The sequence below is a fragment of the Dipodomys merriami genome, unplaced genomic scaffold, assembly GCF_024711535.1.
Source record: "Dipodomys merriami isolate MVZ:Mamm:240054 unplaced genomic scaffold, mDipMer1.0.p SCAF_9, whole genome shotgun sequence".
NCBI lineage: Eukaryota > Metazoa > Chordata > Mammalia > Rodentia > Heteromyidae > Dipodomys > Dipodomys merriami.
Window position 1 is genome coordinate 3166016 of NW_027206512.1, and position 22635 is coordinate 3188650.

Below are 22635 nucleotides of genomic sequence, written 5' to 3' on the forward strand. Positions count from 1 at the left end.
CATTCCATGTTTAGTCTTTTGAAGAGCATCCATACTGCTTTCTAGAGTGATTCAGCCAGTTTACATTCCCACCAATAGTGTAGTAGCATTCCCTTTTGGCCACAGCGCCACCAGCATCTACTATTATTTGTTTTCTCGATAATGGCCTTTCTAACTGGGGAAGGTTAGAATCTCAATGTGGTTTTGACGAGTTCTTATTAGGTGTTTAAGTTTTGAGCTCTAATATATTTTTGTTATGAGGCCCTTGTCTATTGTATAGCTAGTGAAGAACTCCCATTCTGTGGGGTTTCCAATTATCTTGCTAGCTATGTCCTTTGCCATGAAAAAGCTCTCTAGTTTAATAAAATCCCATGTATCCAGCCTTTCTTTGATTTGTTGAATTTTTGGATCTTTATTTAGAAAGTTTCAACCCATGCCAAGTAGTGCTAGTGTATCCCCTATCCCTTCCTGTAATATTTCCAAGATATCTGCTCTTACCTCAAAGTATTTGATTCATTTGGAGTTGATTCTGGTGTAGTGTAATATATATGGATGTAACTTCAGTTTTCTACATATGCATAGCCAATTCTGCCAACAACATTTTTTGAAGAGGCTGTCTTTCTTCCATCTGATAATTTTGGCTTCCTTATCAAAGATTAGGTGATAATAGGTTTTTGGGATCATGACTGGGTCTTCCATTCTATACCATTGGTCCTCAGGCCTGTTAATGTGTAAAAACGAAGCTGATTTTTAACTATAGCTTTGTAATAAAGTTTGAAGTTTTCTATTGATATACCTCTGGCACAGTTTTGCCTGCTAAGGATGTTTTTGCTATTTGAGGTATTTTATTATTAATCATTATTAATTATTGGATTGTTTCTTCTATGTCATTAAAGAATGTTGTTGGGATCTCGATGAGTATTGCTTAGAATTTGTAGTACCTTTGGGCAGTATTGCAATTTCACGATGTTATTCCTCCCAATCTAGGAACATAGGAGATAGTTCGTTTTTCTTAAATTTGCTTTTATTTCCTTTTTTAAGTTCTTTTTTTTGTCGATTGTGGGACTTGAACTGTGGGCCTGGACACTGTCCCTGAGCGATTCAGCTCAAGGCTAGCTCTCTACCACTTGAGCCACAGAGACACTTCCCTTTTTTAAGTTTTTAAATTTTTCTCCATAGACTTTTCATCATAGACATCCTTCACCTCTTTGGTTAACTTAATTCCTAGGTATTTTATTTTGTTTGAGGCTATTTACAAAAGGTGTTGTTTTTCTGATTTCAGCCACCCTCTTCTTATTGTTGGCATACAGACCCACTACTGATTTTTGTGCATTAATTTTATACCCTGCTACTTTGCCAAAGTTTTGGATCAGCTCAAGTAATTTGGAAGAGGAGTCCATAGGTTCTTTGCATACAGGATAATGTAATCTGCAAAGAAGGAGAGTTTTACTTCTTTCCTAATTTGGATCCCTTTTATGTTTGTTCTTGTCTTATTGCTCTGTCTAGGAATTCAATACTATATTGAAGTTTGGTGAAGAAGAAATGGTTTTAACTTTTCAACATGAAATATAATGCTAGCTGTAGGTTTGTCATATATAGCCTTTATTATATTGAGGAATAGTCCTTGGATTCCTAGTTTCTCCAGAGCTTTCATCATAAAGGGGTGTTATCTCCTGTCAAATGTTTACTCATCTATTAAGATGATTATGTGCTTCTTATGATTATGTGCTTCTTGTTCCTAATGATGTGTTGAATTATGTTAACTGACATGTATATTGGACCAGCTTTTCATCACAGGAATGAATCCTGTGTGATCATAGTGTATGAATTTTTTGATTAGTTGTTGCAGTTGGTTGACCAGAATTACTGAGAAGCTTTGCATCAATGTTCATTAAAGAAAATGTTCATCAATGTTCTCTTTCTTTGATGGGTCCTTATCTGGTTTTGGGATGAGGGTTATGCTGGCCTCATAGAACCAGTTTGGTAGTGATCTTTTGCAAGCAATTGTGCATGACCTTTAGATCATATGTTTTTAAACATAATATACCTTAAGAAAATGATAAAACAAGTCGTTTAAGGATTCAGGTGGACCTGTTGCAACAATGAGAAGTACAAAATGTCATGTCAAAACCAACTTTACAATGTCGGTGTGGGGGGGGGAAGGGGGGTATAATTGGGTGGGGGGAGGGAGGTAAAATTGGGTGGGGGGAGGGGGGAGGCGGGGAAGGGAAGTGAAGGGTAAACAAAGGAGGAGGCTGCAATGCTTGGTAAGAAATGTATGCATTATCCTGCCCATGTAATTGTAGCCCCTCTGTACAGAATGTTCTCAAATAAAATAAAATACAATTAAAAAAAAAGAAAATGATAAAATGAGGTTCCCCATATGTTAAGTGATTATTTTGATACAAGTTTAATGTGTTATATAGTTTTCTAAAAGTAAATTATCAAAATGCAAATATATTGCTGTACTGAATTTTATATTATTTTGTACAGGACTTTGGAGATGATGGATCTTTGTATATTACAAAAGTTACTACTACTCACATGGGCAATTACACCTGCTATGCAGATGGGTATGAACACATCTACCAGACTCACATCTTCCAAGTGAATGGTAAGACTTGTGGTAATATAATCAGTTTTGCTTCATTTGATAAACAGAATATATCACAACTAATGGGTCAGGGGAGACTTTAGTAGGTTTATTTAAATTGTTTTCAACTTTAGCAAGTCTCTCATTTTTTCAGTTTTGGATTTACTATTAATGTAACAACTTTTAAATTTAAAAAGCACTCAGGTGAATGCACATTAACAATAATTTTATTGTAAAACATTACAGAATATCTCATTTTTCATTAAAAAACTAAAAACTAGAACATTTAGCTCTTTTGGTTTAGTATATAAAAATTAGCCAAAGACACATTTTAGAAGCTCAAATATTTTGCAGCTGAAAATTTTAGTTAGGTAATGTTTTTGGAAATTCTCATTCATATGTAGCAAATTTTATTCTAATTATGGTGATGTCAGATCCTGGTAATGGTGACATCGGAGACTAGTGATACTGACAGAGTCACCAATATCATTCCTGTGATCAGAGCTTCATTTGGTCACATTTTATTAACTTGAATTGATGTGACATTGTATATATGATTTACTAATCATTACTGATGTGTTCCCATAGTTAATCTTGTTTTTCTACTCATCTTTAAAAAAGCAGCAGAAGTCTATATGAGAGCAGCAGGATGGTCAGTGTGACTGGAAGGCACGAGCTCGTTCTGAGTTATTAGAGATAGTCAGGAATCACATCATTTGGAGCTTTCTGTACCTGGTTAGATATCTTCATTTCTATTGTCAGTGTAATGGGAAGCTGTAAAAATATTAAATAAATGACTATTTGAGGTGATAGGTGGGGTAAGAAGAGATGGGGAAGAATTAAAAAAGAGTGACCATGATTGTGATTCATTGTACTCATAAATTGACATGTTGAATTAAAATCTTTTTGGACAACTAATTAAATATAATAATTAAAAAATAAAAAAAGATGTGATCTGCTAACCAAACAAAAAATTGTTCCTAAAGGTGAATCTCCATTTTAATAAAATTAGGAGACAGATAGTTTTGAGTTTAGGATGTTTGGTGTAGTGGCAAGAGGAAATTTTCGACATTGCAGAATGCTTTTCAGTAGAATACAGAGTTTCTGTGAGTGCATGGTCTGAGTAGACAAAATGAAGAAATAAGTATCTTTCAGAGCGAGGACACTTGGTGGACAAAACTTTGGATCCTTGTATTTTCTGTTCTGTTGCACTTGACTTTGAACAGTCAACAGAAAATATGTTTGATGTTTGATTTTTGTATGACAAAATAGCACATAAGAGAGGGATAGGAGTAAGTCAAGTAGGTTTACAAGAAAATCATTACAGTGATGGTCCACATGCTAAATAACTAAGGACACATTCATGATCATGATAAGAAGAGAAAAATTGTCTAAGGTTTACATGTTGGCCAAATATTACTATTATGAGGTGCTCAAAGAAGGTATTCATTAATTTTGATAAATGTGTTTTCTCGAACATCTGTCAATTTGTGTTTGAATAAGAAATACTTTCAAGTTGTAATCCTAGCTACTTAAGAGGGGAAGTCCTAAAGACTGTTGTTAGAAGCTAGCTCTACCAGAAAGTCTACGAAACTCCATTTCCAATTAACCAACCATAAGCTGGTCTGGAAGTGTAGCATCAGTGGAAGAGCACGTGCCTAGTAAGCAAGCAAATGTGAGGTCCTAAGATCAACCTAAGGTACCATTTCTTTTTCTTTTTATCCTTTGTGCCAATATGGGAACCTGAACTCAGGGCCTCATTTATTCATTTGCCTTTTTAAATTCAAAGATGAAACTCTCCCACTTAAGCCACTTTTCTACTTTTGGCTTTTGGCTAGTTAATTGTAAATATATTTTTTTTTTTTTACCAATTTTTCTACCAAGGCTGAATATAAATCTTGGCCTCAAATCTCTGCTTCATGAGTAGCTAGGGCCAAAGGTATGAGCCACCAGTGCCTAATTCTACTCTCATATTTTAATTGGTCAATGAATACCTCACCAAAACTTCTTACGTGTTTATGCAGTCCAGCTGTACTTTTAAATTCAATTTTCCAATTCTGGTCTTAGCCTAAAGGAGAAATAAGGTATACAACAACCCTGATTCATCAAGTTCAACTACCATAGATCAAATACTTGTTCTACTGCTCTGTATTTAAAAACAGAAGACAATAAGAACGGTTTCTCCCACAGAGACACAAACTAATGGGATCTGAAAGAAGACAAGGTTTGATTTCCTTACACAAAAAAGAAGTCCTGATAATGTGACCCAGGCTGGATAAATAAATGTCATCTGTGCCATAAAATTCTCCTGGTCCTCTTCTCACTGGCATGGGAATTCTGCATAAATTTTTCAGTAAGGAAAAGGGAAGAGGTAGTAAGAGAAAAGGTCACTGAACATACGAGGAAGCATTTTTAAAATATTCTTAGTCAAAACATCAATAATCATTGTGCTTAACCCTTCCTACACAGAAAATGGTTGAAAAATGTGTCTGTGGTCTGTGTACATTGCCAAACACAACCCTAAAATATTCAATCAATAAAAAAAGGCAGAAATGAGTATTGTGTGGGCAAAGGGCCATTGTTGCTACATTTTGCAAAACAGCAATATATCACTAACTCCTTATAATAAAATTACTACCAATGGTAGAATTATTTAGAAAATAGCAACCTTGATTAGTTTTCTATAGTGTTTTTATTTTTTAGTAGTAGCGTCCTCTTTTTTTAAAAAAATGATATCATAGCTTTATGTTTGAATAAGTACAATAAATAAGATTTCGCTACTGTTTCAAGTCAATAAGCAAAGAACAGCTGAGATTGAAGAAAGACTTGGAAAATGAAATAAATATGTGACAGAATGCAACCTATATAACACCTCTATAGACCCCCCCAAAATCTCTAAAACTATTGTAACTCTTTCCATTTTCTATTCTCTTTCCAAACAAAGCTAAAGAAACCCTAAGGCTTGGTTCCAGTGGCTTTCACATGTAATCCTAGCTATATAGGAGACTGCTGAGATCTGAGGATCCTGGTTAGAAACTAGACTGGGCAAGAATGTCTGTGAGATCCTTATCTCCAATTAGTCAGAAATAAAGACAGAAGTGTAACTGTGGCTTGAGAACAAAAGCTCAGGGACAGCACCCAGACTTTCAGTGCAAGTCCCAGGACAAACCAGAGAGAAAGAGAAGAGAGAGAGAGAGAGAGAGAGAGACAGACAGACAGACAGACAGACAGACAGACAGACAGACAGACAGACAGACAGACAGAGACAGACAGACAGACAGACGGACAGACGGACAGACTCAATCAAACTAAATCTTCATTTACATGTAAAAGATTATCTTGACATTTGGTCTATTGATCTATTACTAGTTGAAATGAAAGAAATCATTCATTGTTATAAGAAACCCTGAAAATATTTCGAATGGAATTTGTGAGCGTTTTTGAAATGCAAATTTTATTTAAACACATAGAGTACAAACCAAGTCAAAGTCTATCAGTATCCATGGTTTTTTTCTAGCAATGAAAAATTAGATTCCAGAAACAAGAGAGTGCCTCTTCATCCTTATTTGAAGAAACATTATGTATATATCAAAAGCACTTGATTCTATCAGTGGAATTCATTTCATCTTCTTCTTACATAAAGTAAATTGCCCTTAGATATTAAGCTTATGATATAGAATGTTGGAAAAATGTTAAAGTCATTCAGTGCAGATGCTACCTTATAGGCAGAAAGCTTATCCATATTCACAGTAAACCCATATGAATGCTGTATTGCTCTCATTCAAAGACACTTAATTGTCCTGGGAAATTCAGGTAGATTCCTCTTTCTATTCCTGTCAAACTTCTTATGAAAATAGCTTCTTTTGTTGGATGTCAATACGTCCATTTTTCCCTTTTATAAAAGGAGATGTAATTCTTCAAACACAATGTTCACTTCAAAGAGTAGATTTCCTTTAGAAATGCATCACTTTTATCATCTTTATTAGAAATGGTTTAGAGGAGGTGTCTGAGTGAGGAGAGCAAAGGGTTTTTTTTTCTGTTTTGCAGCATAGACTGGAACATCCCCACCTTCATCCATCCCAGGCAGCAAGAGACCCTCTGTGCTGGCACAGCCTCATTTGTAAACTGTGCATGGTCCAGCTGAGAAGGAAAATGAAACCTTTCACTTGACAGTGAGATCTAGGACACAAGAAATTAGACACCTTCTTCCTCCTATACTTTTCTCCTGCCTCTGTGAGTTAGTAAAAGACAGGAGAGACACTTGGATGGAGACTCTAGGTTAGTATTTTCTGAAGTTCCAGACAAAGGAGCCATTGTAACTCAAGTGTAAATTCTCAGAGTTTCCCACACCATCAACTGGATTAGAGACTACAAGCATTGATTAGAGCAGTGTGTTTGTGTTTGTGGGTTGTGTGTGTGTGTGTGTGTGTGTGTGTGTGTGTGTGAGAGAGAGAGAGAGAGAGAGAGAGAGAGAGAGAGAGAGAGAGAGAGAGAGAGAGAGAGAGAGAGAGAGAGAGAGATTTAAACTCAGAGCTTCACATTTGCTAGCCAGGTTCTCTCCTGCATGAGGCAATGACTGTAACCCATCATACTTAGGTTAAAATTGTAATAACATCTTTCTTTTTGCCTGAAAATGACTGGGGATGTGATCTTATTTAACCTTCCTACTATCACTAAAAGGCATATGCAAACATGCTAACAACCTTTTCTGTTAAGGTAGTGGGGCAAACTTTTGGCTGGCCTGGGCTGGAACTGAGATCCTTTGGATCTCTGCCTCTTGAGTAGCTATGATTATAGGTAAGAGCCCACATATGCAGCTGTTGATTCAGATGGGGGTTTGTGAATATTTTCTCCAGGCTAGCCTGTAACTAACGGAATCTTACCTTTTTCTGTAGCTATGATGAGATGAGATGGGAGCCACTAGTGTCTGTCTCAACTATTGTTTTAACAAATCTTCCTGAAAATTCTGATAATAAAGTACAAGAACTACTATTGGGGCAAATTACTTATATGAAAATAACAAGTTCAAATGCATTTGTTTGATATTCTCCAGATTTTTTATTTATTTTTGGCTTATGGTGTTGTAGGGGAATGGCTGTTCCTTAGTGAAGCATATTGTATTGCCACGTAGAGTGCCACTTTTCCATCTTAAGACTATTCAAGACAATATTAAGACTCTGTTCCTGGGTCCACTTCCATGTGATACACAGCACAGTCTCTGCTGTGATTCCTGCCTTTCTACCTGCCATTTTTGCTAAAAACTTAGCTATTTTCAAATAGAAAAGATGTGCGAGAGATTCAACATTTTAAGTACCAGTCCTCAGCCAATGAGGGATTAGGTCATGAAATGGCAGTGTTGAGGACACTAGATTATTCAGAAGGATGCACTGGAATTGAATCCTAACTGGCCATAGTACAGCATGCTCAGGAGTATCATAAATGCACACTCTTTTTCCATTGTCATTGTTGTTATCTGTTTCTCCATCTCCTTTCTTCCTGGTTCTCTTGTATCTTCCCAATCATCCACTGAAATTTAAGTCCTTTCCTCTGAGATATGCTTGGGACATTCACTTTTAGGAAATCGTTGTCCTTTATTACCTACTGTAGCTTTCCTGTAACTCCTCTCAGGAGCTACTGGCAAGCACTGAATATCACGTTCTAGATTTTGAAATATGATAGAGTACATTAATATAATAGCAAGTCCTGAAAATTTCTCTCATACATTATTTCACATGCTAGATTTCACTGTCCATTATTGCTATTTAGAAATTCTATAATTAGATTAAATCATGATATCAAGATACTCTAATTTTGTAATAGTATTAATCCCAAACAGAGCTCTTGTTCCAAAGAAAATTAGAAAGTTATTCTGAACAAAATAAGATTGACCTTGCCCTGCAATTTGATTCAGTTGCCTTGAATAATGTGCTCTATTGCAGAAGACTTTGCAAAAACTTTATAGTTACAGAATAAGAGAAAGTGACACATTAATGCATTTACTCAAACACACCGGTAAAGTTTCAGAGAGGTGCGATATAGCCATTCAGGGACTTCAGGTCATATATATAGCAGTCTTAGCTTTCTTTTTGGTGGAACTGAGAGGTCATACAGGTTTATCTACTCATTGGAAGAGTTACCTTCCATGAAGAGAATTTTGAGTCAAACACAATTGCTAATATTAGATGGATATTTAAATTGTAAATATAGTAATTGATAATCTTGCCTCTGGTTCTGCGATGCTTATTTCTCCACGATTAATGTTCTGTTCAGCCTCAGTCAAAAAGTATAGGATCTTCCATTTGGTGTGACTTCTTCATAGATGTTCAGTCACACAAGAATGTAGCAAAAATGTCCAAAATGTAATATGTACGTATTTAATTTATAATTACCCGAGGGAAATGACACTTATAAGATTAAATTTATAAATGACTTATTCTAAAATAAATAATATGCAAATTAAAATATTATACTGTGTAAGTTAAAGTCTAAAGAAAACTCAGAAGTTTAAATCACAAGTTAAATACAAAGAATGGAGCTCCTCCCTAATTCCTACATTTAGTCCCTTCAGTAGGAAATGTACTTGGGGAAGCCCTCAACATCTTTGCTCATTCATACTTAACTTGGGTTAAGTAGGCATCTTGCTTTTGGTAGCAAGTTGTTATATCTGTTCTTTTATTTATTATCTCTATGTAGTTCCTTCTGCTGGATTGCATATATTTCATTACTGTATTTTATCTTTCCTTCTTTCCTTCTTATTCTTTGGAGAAAGGGTAAAGATACAGAAGTCAAATTGTCCTGGAACTTAGAATGATCATGCCTCATCCTACCAAGTATTGAAACTACATGCATACACCAGATTCATGCACAACATGAGGATTTAGGATTCTACTTTATCTATACTATTGAGATTAGCTATATTCACAATACCTTTTGTTTAGTTAGGTATAGCTATAAACTACAGTTGCAAGTAATTTTCAAGTAATATTCTACTTCAGTAATAAGGTAAGAATCTAAAAACATATTTCATCACTCTTCTCCATTCCTTACAATAACATTGTCAAATATTTATTTCTATATATTTTATAAACCAAATAACATTATTTTATTTTTTCTTTAAATTGATTCCTAATTCTTCATGTAAACCTGAATTCTGAATTTTTTACACTACCACAAACATTTCTAAGGGATTTAAAGCTCAACTCAGCTTCTGATGCATTTTCTCAACCATTGTTTGCCTAGAGACATTTTTATTGTCTCTTATGACAAATAGTTTTGTAGGATATTGGCTCTCAGGTAAACACTTTTGTTTTTTTCTTGTTTATTTTTTTTGTTTGTTTTGTTTTCTTGTTTTTTGTTTGCCTGGTTTCTAGAGGAAATTCTGCTAATATTTCTAGATTTCTTTTTCAACTTATTTTCTTTTTCATTTTTTGGCATATTTTAAGATTTTTTCTTTACAGTGGGTTCAAAAAACTTAATTAGGTAATAATTTGGCTTGTTTTCTTGGGTTTCCTTTGTCTTCTTGAAACTATCTCTTGGATTTGAGATCCATATTTGCTAAACAATTTGGTGGAAAGTAATTTTTGCTTTTCAAATAGGTTTTCTTTATTTTCTCAGTTTGGCTTCCAACTGCACTGATGTATGACAGCTTGGTATTCTCCCATAAACCAATTAGATCTGATCTTATTTTTTTTCCTTTTTAAAATCATAACTATAGTTTCCATTGTTCTAAATTCAAGATCATAATGATGTTTTTCTGCATGCTATTCTGATAATAAGTTCAATTGGAGGCCTTTGTTCTAATTATTTTCAGATTTCCAAATATTGATGTTCCATTTTTAAGCTAATTTTGATTTCTCCAGCCATTTGTATTATGCTTAAATCATTCAAGCCATTCATAATACCTATTTTAAAGGTTTTTTTTTTTTTACAATAATCCTAACAACTCAAAAGACTGAGATCCAAAGGATCACAGTTCAAAGCTATACAGATCAGAAAACTTTACAAGATTCCATCTCTAAAGTAACCAGAAAAAACCGGGCTGGTGGTATGGCTCAAGTGACAAACATCAAGCCTATTAAGAAAGCTGAGTAACTGCAAGGCCCAGAGTTCAAACCCCAGTACTGGCAAATTTTTAAACAATCGTTGCTTGATAATTTTATAATCTCTAGGGACTTTTTTCCTATTGTTTTTTATTCTTGTAAAATGAGTTATGTTTCTACTCTTTCTCATATCTATTTTTTCTTATGAAAAATTAGACATTTTTTAAACTGTACAACTTGTGGGTGGGGATGAGAAGAAAAAATCAGAGAGAACGAGGGAAGGGGTGACATTGTTTTTCTCTGACTTATGAAACTCTAAACCCCTATCTACCTTACCTTTATAATAATAATAACAATTTTGAAAAGTTTGAAATTTTCTGACACATAGAAATGCTGCATTCTTTTGTGAAGTTCTGAGTTTTGTTTTGCTATCAATTTTCTTATATATACTATCTATATAATACAAAAAAAAATCTCCATTTGAAAATTTCTGAAGTAATCTATACATATTTACTTCATTCTTTTAAGATGTAATATTTTGGGGTCTCCATGAAGTATGCAGCCTGTTTGTAATTAGTTTTCTCCTAATTAATTTATTTTATTTTAATTATTTTTATCTAATCTATGTTACTCAAAGTTTACTTATGCCTCTGCATCTTCTATTGTATACAAATGTATAGCTAACTATTGTTATTATTTCCTGACTGATTGGACTTTCTTTGATTCCCTTCTTTTGACTCCTCTTCTTGGCATTGAATTGAAACCCCAATCAAATCCTCTAACAGAGTTCTATAGTTTCTCTCACTGAATATTTCATTCCTTTTTCATACTCTCCCATACAAACTTTACCTTTCAAATTTTTCATTCCTAATCTATTTTATTCTTTATTTAACTACATCAGAGTCTATTGAAAACCTCCAGGTGGAAAGGTCGGGCTATGTCACAATCATCACAATCTTATGCTGCTGGATTTCCAAGGTTTAAGAATAGTCAGGTCTTAGTTGCTCTCCATGTGACAGGGAGCTGGGCTGCACATGTGCTCTTATCTATCTATCTATCTATCTATCTATTTATCTATCTATCTATCTATCTATCTATCTAACTATATCTATTGAGTGCATATCCTGGAGCTTGAACTCAGGGCCTGGGTGTTGTGACTGAGTGTGTGTGTGTGTGTGTGTGTGTGTGAGAGAGAGAGAGAGAGAGAGAGAGAGAGAGAGAGAGAGAGAGAGAGAGAGAGAGAGAGAGAGAGAGAGAGAGAGAGAGAGAGAGAGAGAGAGAAGAGAGAGAGAGAGAGAGAGAGAGAGAGAAAGAGAGAGAGAGAGAGGAGAATTTGCACACTTATTTGGACATAAGTCTCATGGGCTTTCCTACCCTGGCTAACTTTAACTGCTATCCTTGGATCTCAGGCTCTAAGAGAGCCACCCGTGTCCACTGTTTGGGATATTTTTTAGGGCCTAAGAAGTTGTTATAGAAACAAACTTTCTTAAGATCTATATTTGTATACAGCTCTTCATTTTAATAGACATGGCTTATACTGATAGTTTTAGTTTTATGTCAAATAGGTTTAAAAATTTAATATCTGTTTTGCCTTCAAACTACAATACTTAATTCTGCTATTAGTCACAGTAGTTACTCAATAGTACTTGAAGGGAGAAAGACCAAAAGCAAAAAGTGTTGATTGTCTTTTGCAGACAACAACACATACCAGTTTGTATATATTGTGTGTGGGTTTATTTGTTGTTGTTGTTTTCTGGTTTGGGGGCTTGAATTCAGGGGCTAAGCACTGTCCTTAGGCTTCTTTGTGCTCAAGGCTAGTACTCTATCACTTGAGCCACAGAGCCACTTCTGGCTTTTTCTAAGTAGTTTAATGAAGGGTCTCACAGACTTTACTGCCCAGGCTGGCTTTGTGCTCTGATCCAGATATCTCAGCCTCCTGAGTAGCTAGGATTACAAGCATGAGCCGTCGGCACCCAGCCAGTTTCTATATAATTGTAGTAAATTAATGACATTGTACTTAATCCATCCTAACTCTACCTACATAGGTTAATTTTATTTCTACATGTGAAGAAAAGACCATTTGTTAATTTCCACATACTTGTCTACAATTTTCTTTAGTGCTAGAATCTAAATTTTAACCAGCCTTTTCTTAGACCTTCATTAAACTATCTCATGATAGTGTTAGCCAATGAATTGCAAGGAAGCTACCAAATTACTTTTCAGTGGAGATGAGTTGCTTCTTTTTATTTATTTTTTCCTCTTTTAGCTCATTTGAAAATGGTGTGGTACTACAAAGGAAATACTATTTTCAGTTTGCAAAAGGAAATTCATGCTTTTAATTTAGTAGATGATATATAAGAAGACCAAATATACTTGTCCCAAAAGATATCCATATTCTAATTCACCAGTATATGTGAATGTTATCATGTAAGGTAAAAGGAACTTGAATATATGGTTAAATAAAGTATCTTAGATCTGGTGATTAAAGCTCTAAATGTTATTTAAGAACAAAGGAACACAATTCTCATCAGATAGAGAGAAGAAGGAAAAAGGTGAACTATGATCTGTGATGACAGAAGCAAGAGACTTAAGTGATTTCATGAATAAATCCTAAACTAATAAATGAAAACCTGTAGAAATTGAAACTGCAAGGACAAATATTTCCTATAGAATCTTCACAGTCAACACCTTGACTTTCATTCAGTGAAGGTGATTGGCCTCTGCAATGTAAGAAAATGTGAGCCATTAAATATATGGTGAGGGGGCTGGGAAGGTGGCTCAGTGGTAGAGTGCTTGCCTTGCATGCTCGAGGCCCTGGGTTCGATTCCTCAGCACCACATAAGCAAAAAGAAAAAAGCCGGAAGTGGCTCTGTGGCTCAAGTGGTAGAGCGCTAGCCTTGAGCTGAAGAGCTGAGGGACAGCGCCCAGGCCCAGAGTTCAGGCCCCACGACCAGACCCCCCCAAAAAAAAAATATATATATATATGGTGATTTTTTTTCAGTAGCATGAGGAAGGTAACTGAGTTATGCACCAAGATCAAGTTTCCAAACCATTTTCTTACCCATCAACAAGTTATTAAGTCTTTCTTAGGTGATGCTCATTTGTAACCATAATAGTAAGGCTACAATACAACATTATTACTAAGTGTCTATATGATATTAAATAATTATATGTTTGTTTTTCTTATTCCAGAAGTCTAACTCACATGTTACCATTATTAGATATATTATTTATTTCTATTGAGGCTTAGTTGTAGACTTTTTTTGTAGTCATTCAGTGATTCAGCTAGTTCTACCCAGAGACTTCCTTACTACATACCACAATGAAACTCCACAGTCTGTTTTCAGTCTATGAGTCCATGAGATAAAGTAAAGAAGTTGTGAATAGGTGTTAAGAGATTTCACAGTAGGTCACATTGCTCTATAATTTATGTAGGAGATTATATGTACTAGTAATCCTAGATAATTCAGGAAAGAGATTTCTCTTTCAGTCTTGTTCACTTCTTCAAAGCCTGGGCCTTGGGAAACAGTAGGTCTATTTGCAACATAATGAAAGAGGCAGGATATACAACTATAGGTGGATAATTTCATGATCCAGCAGGTTGTATTGGAGCCAGCAGCACTTTGCCAGACCTCTTGGAAGGACTGCTGGCTGTATTTAGAAAAAAAGGAAACATGTATCCTCTGCATGTAGCACAATTCTCTCACATTTTGTTGAAGAAGGAAGCCAAGTGTCACTTTTCCCAGGAAATATTTAAACTGCTCTCTGAGAAGCAGGCAACTTTGCATCTAGCACTATAAAAGAATAACTTGTTTTTGTGAAATCAGGCCTATAAGGAGCTCAGCAAATACTGATTCTGAAGAGGGTAGCCCCAGAGAATGAGTGAAAACTTAGATTTCGGTGAGATGTCTGTCATGTGTATTCCCTCAGCCTATAGATCCTGATTTTCATTTTGTGTTACATCTAATGCTCCATTGATCTAGATTCTTTCACTATTTTCCTCCAGGAGAGGGGAAGCAGTTTCTAACAGGCTAACCTCTTTGTTGATTCTTACCTTTCCCTTGGCTTTTGAATGGGCAACTTGCTAGAAATTTGTCTCTTCTCTCCCCTCTCACCTCTCTCTTTACTTTTTTTATCTTGATAACTTGACAACTGTCACATTAAAAGCTACTGTTTCAAATCCTTATACTATCAACAATTTTTTTTTTTGTTGTTGTTGGTCGTGCAGCTTGAACTCTGGGCTTGGGCGTTGTCCCTCAGCTCTTCAGCTCAAGGCGAGAGCTCTACCACTGGAGCTACAGTGCCACTTCCTCAACAAATATTTTTATACTTCAGTTTCTCTGCATGCTTCCACTTCTTCCTCTCCCTCATCATCCTCTATCTCCGCTACTCTCCTTTGAAAAAAGGAAAGGTACTTTTGTTGCCCTTAGAATCCTCTCCTTCACTTTAGACATAGTAAACGTGCATGTTTGGCTCTTCTCTGTCCAAATGCATACTTTGCCAGACATCTATTAGGCTCTATCCACTGTTAGCTTAAATGTCATTTTCTCAATGAATTGTATTCACACTGAACAACTTAAAAATTTTCACTACACCTTACCTCCACCTTTAAACACTTGTGGTCATCTCTGCTTTCTATATGTATTAAAAGCACAATGTCTTTTTTGAACATCACTCTTTAACACACACACAACAGGTTCTTTACAAAATTTTTCTTGAAATTTTACCACATACTACTATGTTGTTATATATAAAAAATCAAGGTAATGTTTTCATTGTCAGTATTACAGAAATAATAACAAAATAGCTCAGTGCTGGTGACTCACGCCTGTAACACTAGCTACTCAGGAGGTTGAGATCTGAGGATCATAGTTCAAAGCTAGCCCAGGCAGGAAAGTCCATAAGACTCTTATCTCCAATTAATCACCAGAAAACTAGAAGTTTCACTGTGACTCAAATGGTAGAGCGCTAGCCTTGAGCAGAAGAGCTAAGGGACACTCAGAGCCCAGAGTTCAAGCCCCATGAACAACAAGAGAGAGAGAGAGAGAGAGAGAGAGAGAGAGAGAGAGAGAGAGAGAGAGAGAGAGAGAGAGAGAGAATAACAAAATATTAAATGGAATTTATTTAATATATTTAGAAATTATTCAGGGAGTGGATCCCTTGAAGTCTCACTTTCCTTGTTTGGCTATACCAAAGATGGGCCTCACATGTAATTATAACTCAATAAATATTTCCTGAATGAAAGCACATGAATGGATGTTTCTCACTTACTCCTGGTTCCATTCTTTGTGACCCTTGAGATATTCAACTCTCCGGTCCTGTTGGATTACTTGGCTATACCATGATTTTATTAACTAAATGAATAAAATATTCCTTAGTTCCTAATGAAAACTTCCTTAATCAAATTATACCACTCTCTGTGTGTGTGTGTGTAACTTTAAGACTTAATTATTCCTTTCATACCTGATTGTCTCGTCCTTGATGTTATCCTAATGAGTAACTCTTTTTCCATTATTATTATCACGTCCTTTATTTTGCCTTAATATTTTACAACTAATATTCTGAGGCAAAACTCAAGTATAAATATTCAAATCTTCACTTCATACTTGATATTTTGAGATGAGAAAAACAAAACTTTTCCTTGTTCCCCTACTATGTTAAGTTTCCAATGCTTTCATTGAGTTGTTTCTCTTTTCAACAGTTGAATTTCCTGTCTTTCAAAGAAGATATTTTGAACCATGTCACAAGTCAGGATTTCCTTGATGCTGACTTTATGCTGACTATCATGAAATTCTGGTATTTGGAACAGTTATTCAGATCTTGAATATGAAGAACTTTTGTAAGGCAATATTGACTTCTTATCTTATATTTTATCATTAATTAAATAATCTTTCTTTTGGTGGAGAGTCATTTGTAGATCTCTGAAATTTAAAACTCTCATCAGGACTCACCTAAACAGTTCCAAGTGCTTTGCTACACAGCAGAGGATGGTGCTAAGAGGTTTTGAAAGATCTTTTACAGTTAGATAGCCCAGCAAGACCCCTACATGATGGAATTTAAGTATTTATTTGGAACCCTTCTACATCAGGCTGTTACTAATAAAACAATAACCTATACTCTGTGTTTGCAGCACTAATAAAGATCAGTTGATAGTGCATTAGTAGGACAAGGGGGAAAGAAAAACACTTTGCATTCAGAACATAGTAAAATCCACTATTGATACCTAAAAGAGCCCTGCTATTAAAAGATACCTGAAAAAGCTATACTACAATCTGTGTAATTCTAACTCAGGCCAAGCCAGGCTGTACACAGAGTGACCTGGCTCCACATGCCTGTCTTTGTTAGATAGCTCTGCCTTTATAGGCACTACTCCTTGGTGGGAAAGCAACACCCTGGGACCAAATTTAATTAGCCCATTTTTATTAAGGCCTAAAAACCCCTTGATAAGGTGGCAGATATAGAACTTAACTTCAATGTCCAAATGCTTATCCCTAAGGGATGTACCATTTTAAGTAACTGCCTAGAACCAGTTCAAAATTTACCTATGATGGTCACACATTTCTTTTCACCAGCTTCTCAAAGCTTTCCTTCTCTAGATCTCCATTCTCGAAATTCTGACCTGAGAAAAAATTAAGAGAAAAATGCTATAAGATTAGATAAAAGATAAATATTATCTGTATTATAGACAAAGATGCTTAGAGGCACACAGAACAGGTCCATAACTGGTTCCTGTTTTAAGAACAGTAGAATGGAATATATTGTCTTATCAAGTCAACCCAGATACTGAGTCTTCTTTAAGTATTTTGATATTTAAATATTTATATTTTTCTATAATATAATCTGATTATATCTACAGGAAATTATTTAAATTAGCAAGGCAAGATTTTCTGGGCCATATATTGCAATCCAGGGAGCATTCCATGGTTATTTGTGGCTTATTTTTGTGGGTATAGTGCTGAGAAATGTTGCAAAGCACCCAAGAGGGAGCTAGTACTTAACAAACAGTTTGATGACTAATTAATGCAATGATACTTGTACAACAAGAGAGTCAAAAAAGGTTAATGTGATAATGAGGCTTATTTGATCTTAAAGATTTAACATTGGACCATTCTCTACAGAGCCTAATTAGATTGTAAGCATCTACTGCAATGTGAATGTATACTTGCTAATCCTTATTTTAAAAATAAACTTTACTTCATTTAAATAAATTATTTTTTCTAACAACTTTCCCTGTGTTTTGTGAAAAATGATAACAGCTTAGATTTTTTCATTTAATATTAATTTAATGTTCATTTTTCTGTATTCTTTTCTGCCTATATTATCTGTAAACTTGACCAAATAGGAAGTTTTAGATGTTGATTTAATAATGAAACAGAACCCAATTTGTAGGTTAGGGCTGCCATTAAGTGCCCTAGGAAAATGGATAGTTTGATATTGTGTGTAGGGAAGTTTTCAGCTCACTAAAGTAATATCATTTGACATTTTATTATTCTCATTGAAATACAATTTTTTAATTATTAAAATTCACTCTCATCAATTTTTACTTCTTACTCTACATGAAACTTCAGAAATCCAAGAATTTTTCATTGTAGCTAACTTTTATAAAACATTATTCTTAAAACCAATGCATGAGAATAAATACATAAGAAAATGATCTTCTCATCTTTTCTGGCCTAAATTTAAGGATTTCTCTTTCATCTAAATTGAAGATGCCAATGAACAGTGCAGCCAACTGGATCTCTTCCACATCAGACATCCTCTGCTACTGCGTGCTTTCCTTATTAAGTAGTTAATTAGCAGTTTATATCACCTTTCCTTTAGAATTTTTAATATATATGTAGATTTGTAATTAGATATCAGAAGTACAATGACCTTCCCTATCTTATAAATTCTTAGTTTTTCTTAGAGGTTAATTTTGTATTTTATAAAGAGTAACCATTGCATTGTTAATTAAAATGGAAGCATTTTTGAGCATGGTAAATAATAAAATAGCTTGTGAAACAGTAGAAGGTGACCATCTTAGATAGCTATGATATTTGTGTTTCTGTGAGGATGAGGTCAATACTCAGACAAATCTTACATGTGATTAGATCATCAATCAAACTTTCCAGTGACTTAAGCAAATATATAGCTCCCAGAAGGTATTTGAAATCTGAGGAGACAAATAATTTTTTTTAAAATCATGTACAATTTACAAGAAAGCTGTCTCAAATGTACCAAGAACACATTCCTAGCTTACTTAAAATTCCTACAAACGACAGTGCAGCTCATATAAATGAATCATTACAGATGAGAGTTGTACAGAAAAATGTGTTCTAGGGCTGGGAAGGTGGCTCAGTGGTAGAGCGCTTGCCTTGCATGCTCGAGGCCCTGGGTTCCATTCCTCAGCACCACACAGGCAAAAAAGAAAAAACCGGAAGTGGCGCAGTGGCTCAGGTGGTAGAGGGCTAGCCTTGAGTTGAAGAGCTGAGGGACAGCACCCAGGCCCAGAGTTCAGGCCCCATGACCGGACCCCCCCCCAAAAAAAAGAAGAAAAAGAAAAATGTGATCTAACAATTACTGTTTTTGTTCCTTGATTTGTAATTTGTTCCAAATCTATTTAAATATATTTATTGATAGTAGGTTAGGTATAAGGTATTTCAATATTTCAAAATCTGTATACAAATCTACCTCAATATATTTATTGAAATTATTTTAGGTATAAAGACTTTTTTATTTAGTTTAATAGCTTAAGGTCAATGAAAGACAATATGAATCCACTGAAAAACATGTTCTTGTGACTGATTGTGGTGACTTTGATGATACTAGTAATAAGTGTGAGAAGCTAATCCAATATAAACTCAAGGACTCTGGTAATTAATTGTTATTAAGGAGGCTCAAGAAGACCATGTACATTTTTTTGTTTTATTTCTGGTTCAATATTTCCAGTTAACATAAATTAGTTGAAATGAGCATAGCTAAAGAGAAGAGAGAAGATTATTTCTATTCTACTATCTGTTATAGTGGCTTGAGACTGCATCACAACAAAGAGCAGATAATATTTGAATAATTTATTTAAGTAATCAACAATAAACAATTGCAGGATGAATGTCCTAATGCAGAAAACTTAACATCTAGAATGCTCAAAAATATTGAACTTTTGGGTTGATATGATGCCCCAAAGAAAATTTGACACTTGACATCATGTGATTGGTTTCAGTCAAAATGCAGAACTAAAAGCTATTGGGTAAAGTTACTTTCAGGTTATGCATTTGATGGTATAAAACATAAGTGAGGTTACTTTTTAGATTGGTGTCCAACCCAAAGATATGTCATTAATTACTGCAAATTATACCAAATTAAAGAAATCTGAAATCCAACATTTCTTTGTCTAAGAGTTTAGATAAAAATATTCAACATGTGTATCATTTATAGTCACAAATGATATCAGTAATGCTTTTTCATTTGTAATGATATTTAAACTATTACATTTGAGAGATTCTATCAACTTTTTTGAGACCACTAATTACTTTAGAATAAAAACAACTTCTAATTCAAACATTTGGGAGTCTGAGTTAGGAGGATTGAAAGTTTGAGACTATCATGGGCTACAGTATAGAGACCATTTTCCAAAATAATCAACTAATAATTAAATCGAAAGAGGTACTGATCCAGTAAGATATCTAATAATATTACCAGCCATAATATTTACAATGGTGATCATCTCTTCAAATTTTACTCTGAATAGCTTTTAAGTAATGAGATTGAAAATAATAACCAAAATCTGTCTTAAAATATTTGTAAAATATGAGAAATCAAAATCTCTTTTATATTTATTATCATGTTGCTCTTGTAAGTGCTTACAAGTTTTAATTTTAAAGTCAATACTGAAAGTAATACATCAACATATCCAGGAAAGAATAATTAGTTTATTGAAAGTGTTTTGAGAAAGAAATTGTATTTACTGAATTTGTTTTATTATTTAATTGGGAGAATTTTACTTCTTAATAGATTCTGGCAAATATTTTAAATTACATATGAGTAATTAAATATGGTGATTGGTAGTGCCATTATTGATAAATCTGAAGACTGCAGTTTCTTTTTGAGTAAGCAAAATTAACACTTTGTATTAATAAGAATATGTATTACTGTTGTAATGACTATATTATTTTAACTCCTTATTGGATCAGTTCAAATGCTAAAACTGTGTTAAAAAATGTGTTTGCCAGATGGCAATAGCTTGCACCTATAATTCTAACTACTCAGGAAGCTGAGATATGAGGATTGCTTTTCTTTTTTTTATTGTGAAAATACAGTACAGAGGGGTTGCAATTATATAGGCAAGATAATGAGTACATTTCTTTATTTTTATTGTGAAAATACTGAACAGAGGGGTTACAGTTACATGGGCAAGATAATGAGTACATTTCTTATCAAGCATTGTAGCCTCCTCCTTTGTTTCCCCTTCCCATCCCTTCCCATCCTTCCCCCGCCCCCCCACCCAACCACCCAATCCACACCGCCCCCCCCACCAAAGTTGTAAAGTTCGTTTTCGACATAACGACTTGTATATCTCATTGTTGCAATGGGTCCACCTGTATCCCTATTTAAATAATTTGTTTTTCCCCTTCCGCTCCACAAATTATACCGACATCAAATACAGTGAAAACAGGGGTTATACTGTGGGGGACGGACATACAAAGCAACAAAGAAATAATCTTAAAAATGTGTTAGAAACAATTGCATGAAAGAAAAAAAAAACATTTGAATACATATCTGACCTTTTCTGCTTGACTCAGACATATACTAGATATGATATCTAAAATATACCTTGAACTCAAAAAATTAAATCCCCTAACAACAAATCTTCAAAGAAACAACTGCCCAATAAACAAGTGGGCTAAAGACTTAAAGAGAAACTTCTCTGAAGAGGAAAGAAGAATAGGAAGAAATGCTCAACCCCCCTAGCCATAAAAGAAATGCAAATCAAAACAACATTGAGATACCACCTCACCCCAGTTAGAATGGCTAAAATCAAGAACTGTAATAACAACAGATTCTGGAGGGGATGTGGACAGAAGGGAACCTTACTCTATTGTTGGTGGGATTGTAAACTTGCTCAACCACTTTGGAAAGCAGTATGTAGGTTCCTCAAAAGACTTCACATAGAGCTCCCCTATCACCCAGCAATCCCACTTTTGGGCATTTACCCAACTGCTTACAAACAAGACTACACTAAAGCTACCAGCATGACTATGTTTATTGCAGCATTATTTACCATAGCTAAGATATGGAACCAACCCAGATGCCCCTCAGTAGATGAATGGATCAAGAAAATGTGGTATATATACACAATGGAATTCTATGCCATCAGAAAGAATGAGTACATTTCTTATCAAGCATTGTAGCCTCCTCTTTTGTTTCCCCTTCCCATCCCATCCTCCCCCCAACCCACATCTAGCCCCCCCTCCCCCCCACCACCAAAGTTGTAAAGTTCATTTTCAACATAACGACTTGTACATCTCATTGTTGCAATGGGTCCACCTGTATCCCTATTTAAACAATTTGTTTTTTTCCCTTCCCCTCCACAAATTACAACAACATCAAATACAGTGAAAGCAGGGGTTATACCGTGAGGGAGGGACATACAAAGCAACAAAGAAATAAACTTATAAATGTGTTAGGAACAATCGCATGAAAGCAAAAACATTTGAATATATATCTTAGGGTTCATTTCCCTAACATCAACTTATCTGACCTTTTCTGCTTGACTCCAAGCAACCTGGCAGAAAAACCTTTGAGACTTATATCTACAATTTACCACCAGAATCTAGAAATAGAGCTGAGGCTCAAATGGTGGTATACCAGCCTTTAGCACAAAATCTCAGGACAGTCCCCTAATTTCAAGTTCCAGAATCACATACACAACACAATAATAATAATAATAATAATAATAATAATAATAATAATATGTATTGTGCTTATGGTCTGGAGGCATGCTCAAATAAATGGTAGAATGTCTGACTAGTAAATATGAATGCCATT

At 34.8% G+C, this 22635-nt stretch overlaps 1 protein-coding gene across 4 annotated transcripts in view; it reads left to right on the forward strand.

The window, feature by feature from the left end:
* Fstl5 (follistatin like 5) overlaps positions 1–22635 on the forward strand; it is an 829526-nt gene that overhangs the window by 628472 nt on the left and 178419 nt on the right. For all 4 annotated transcript variants that reach the window (XM_070012485.1, XM_070012487.1, XM_070012486.1 and 1 more), the window contains exon 8: positions 2473–2593. In XM_070012485.1, coding sequence (XP_069868586.1) covers positions 2473–2593 — 121 coding nt within the window. The remainder of the gene's footprint in view (positions 1–2472; positions 2594–22635) is intronic.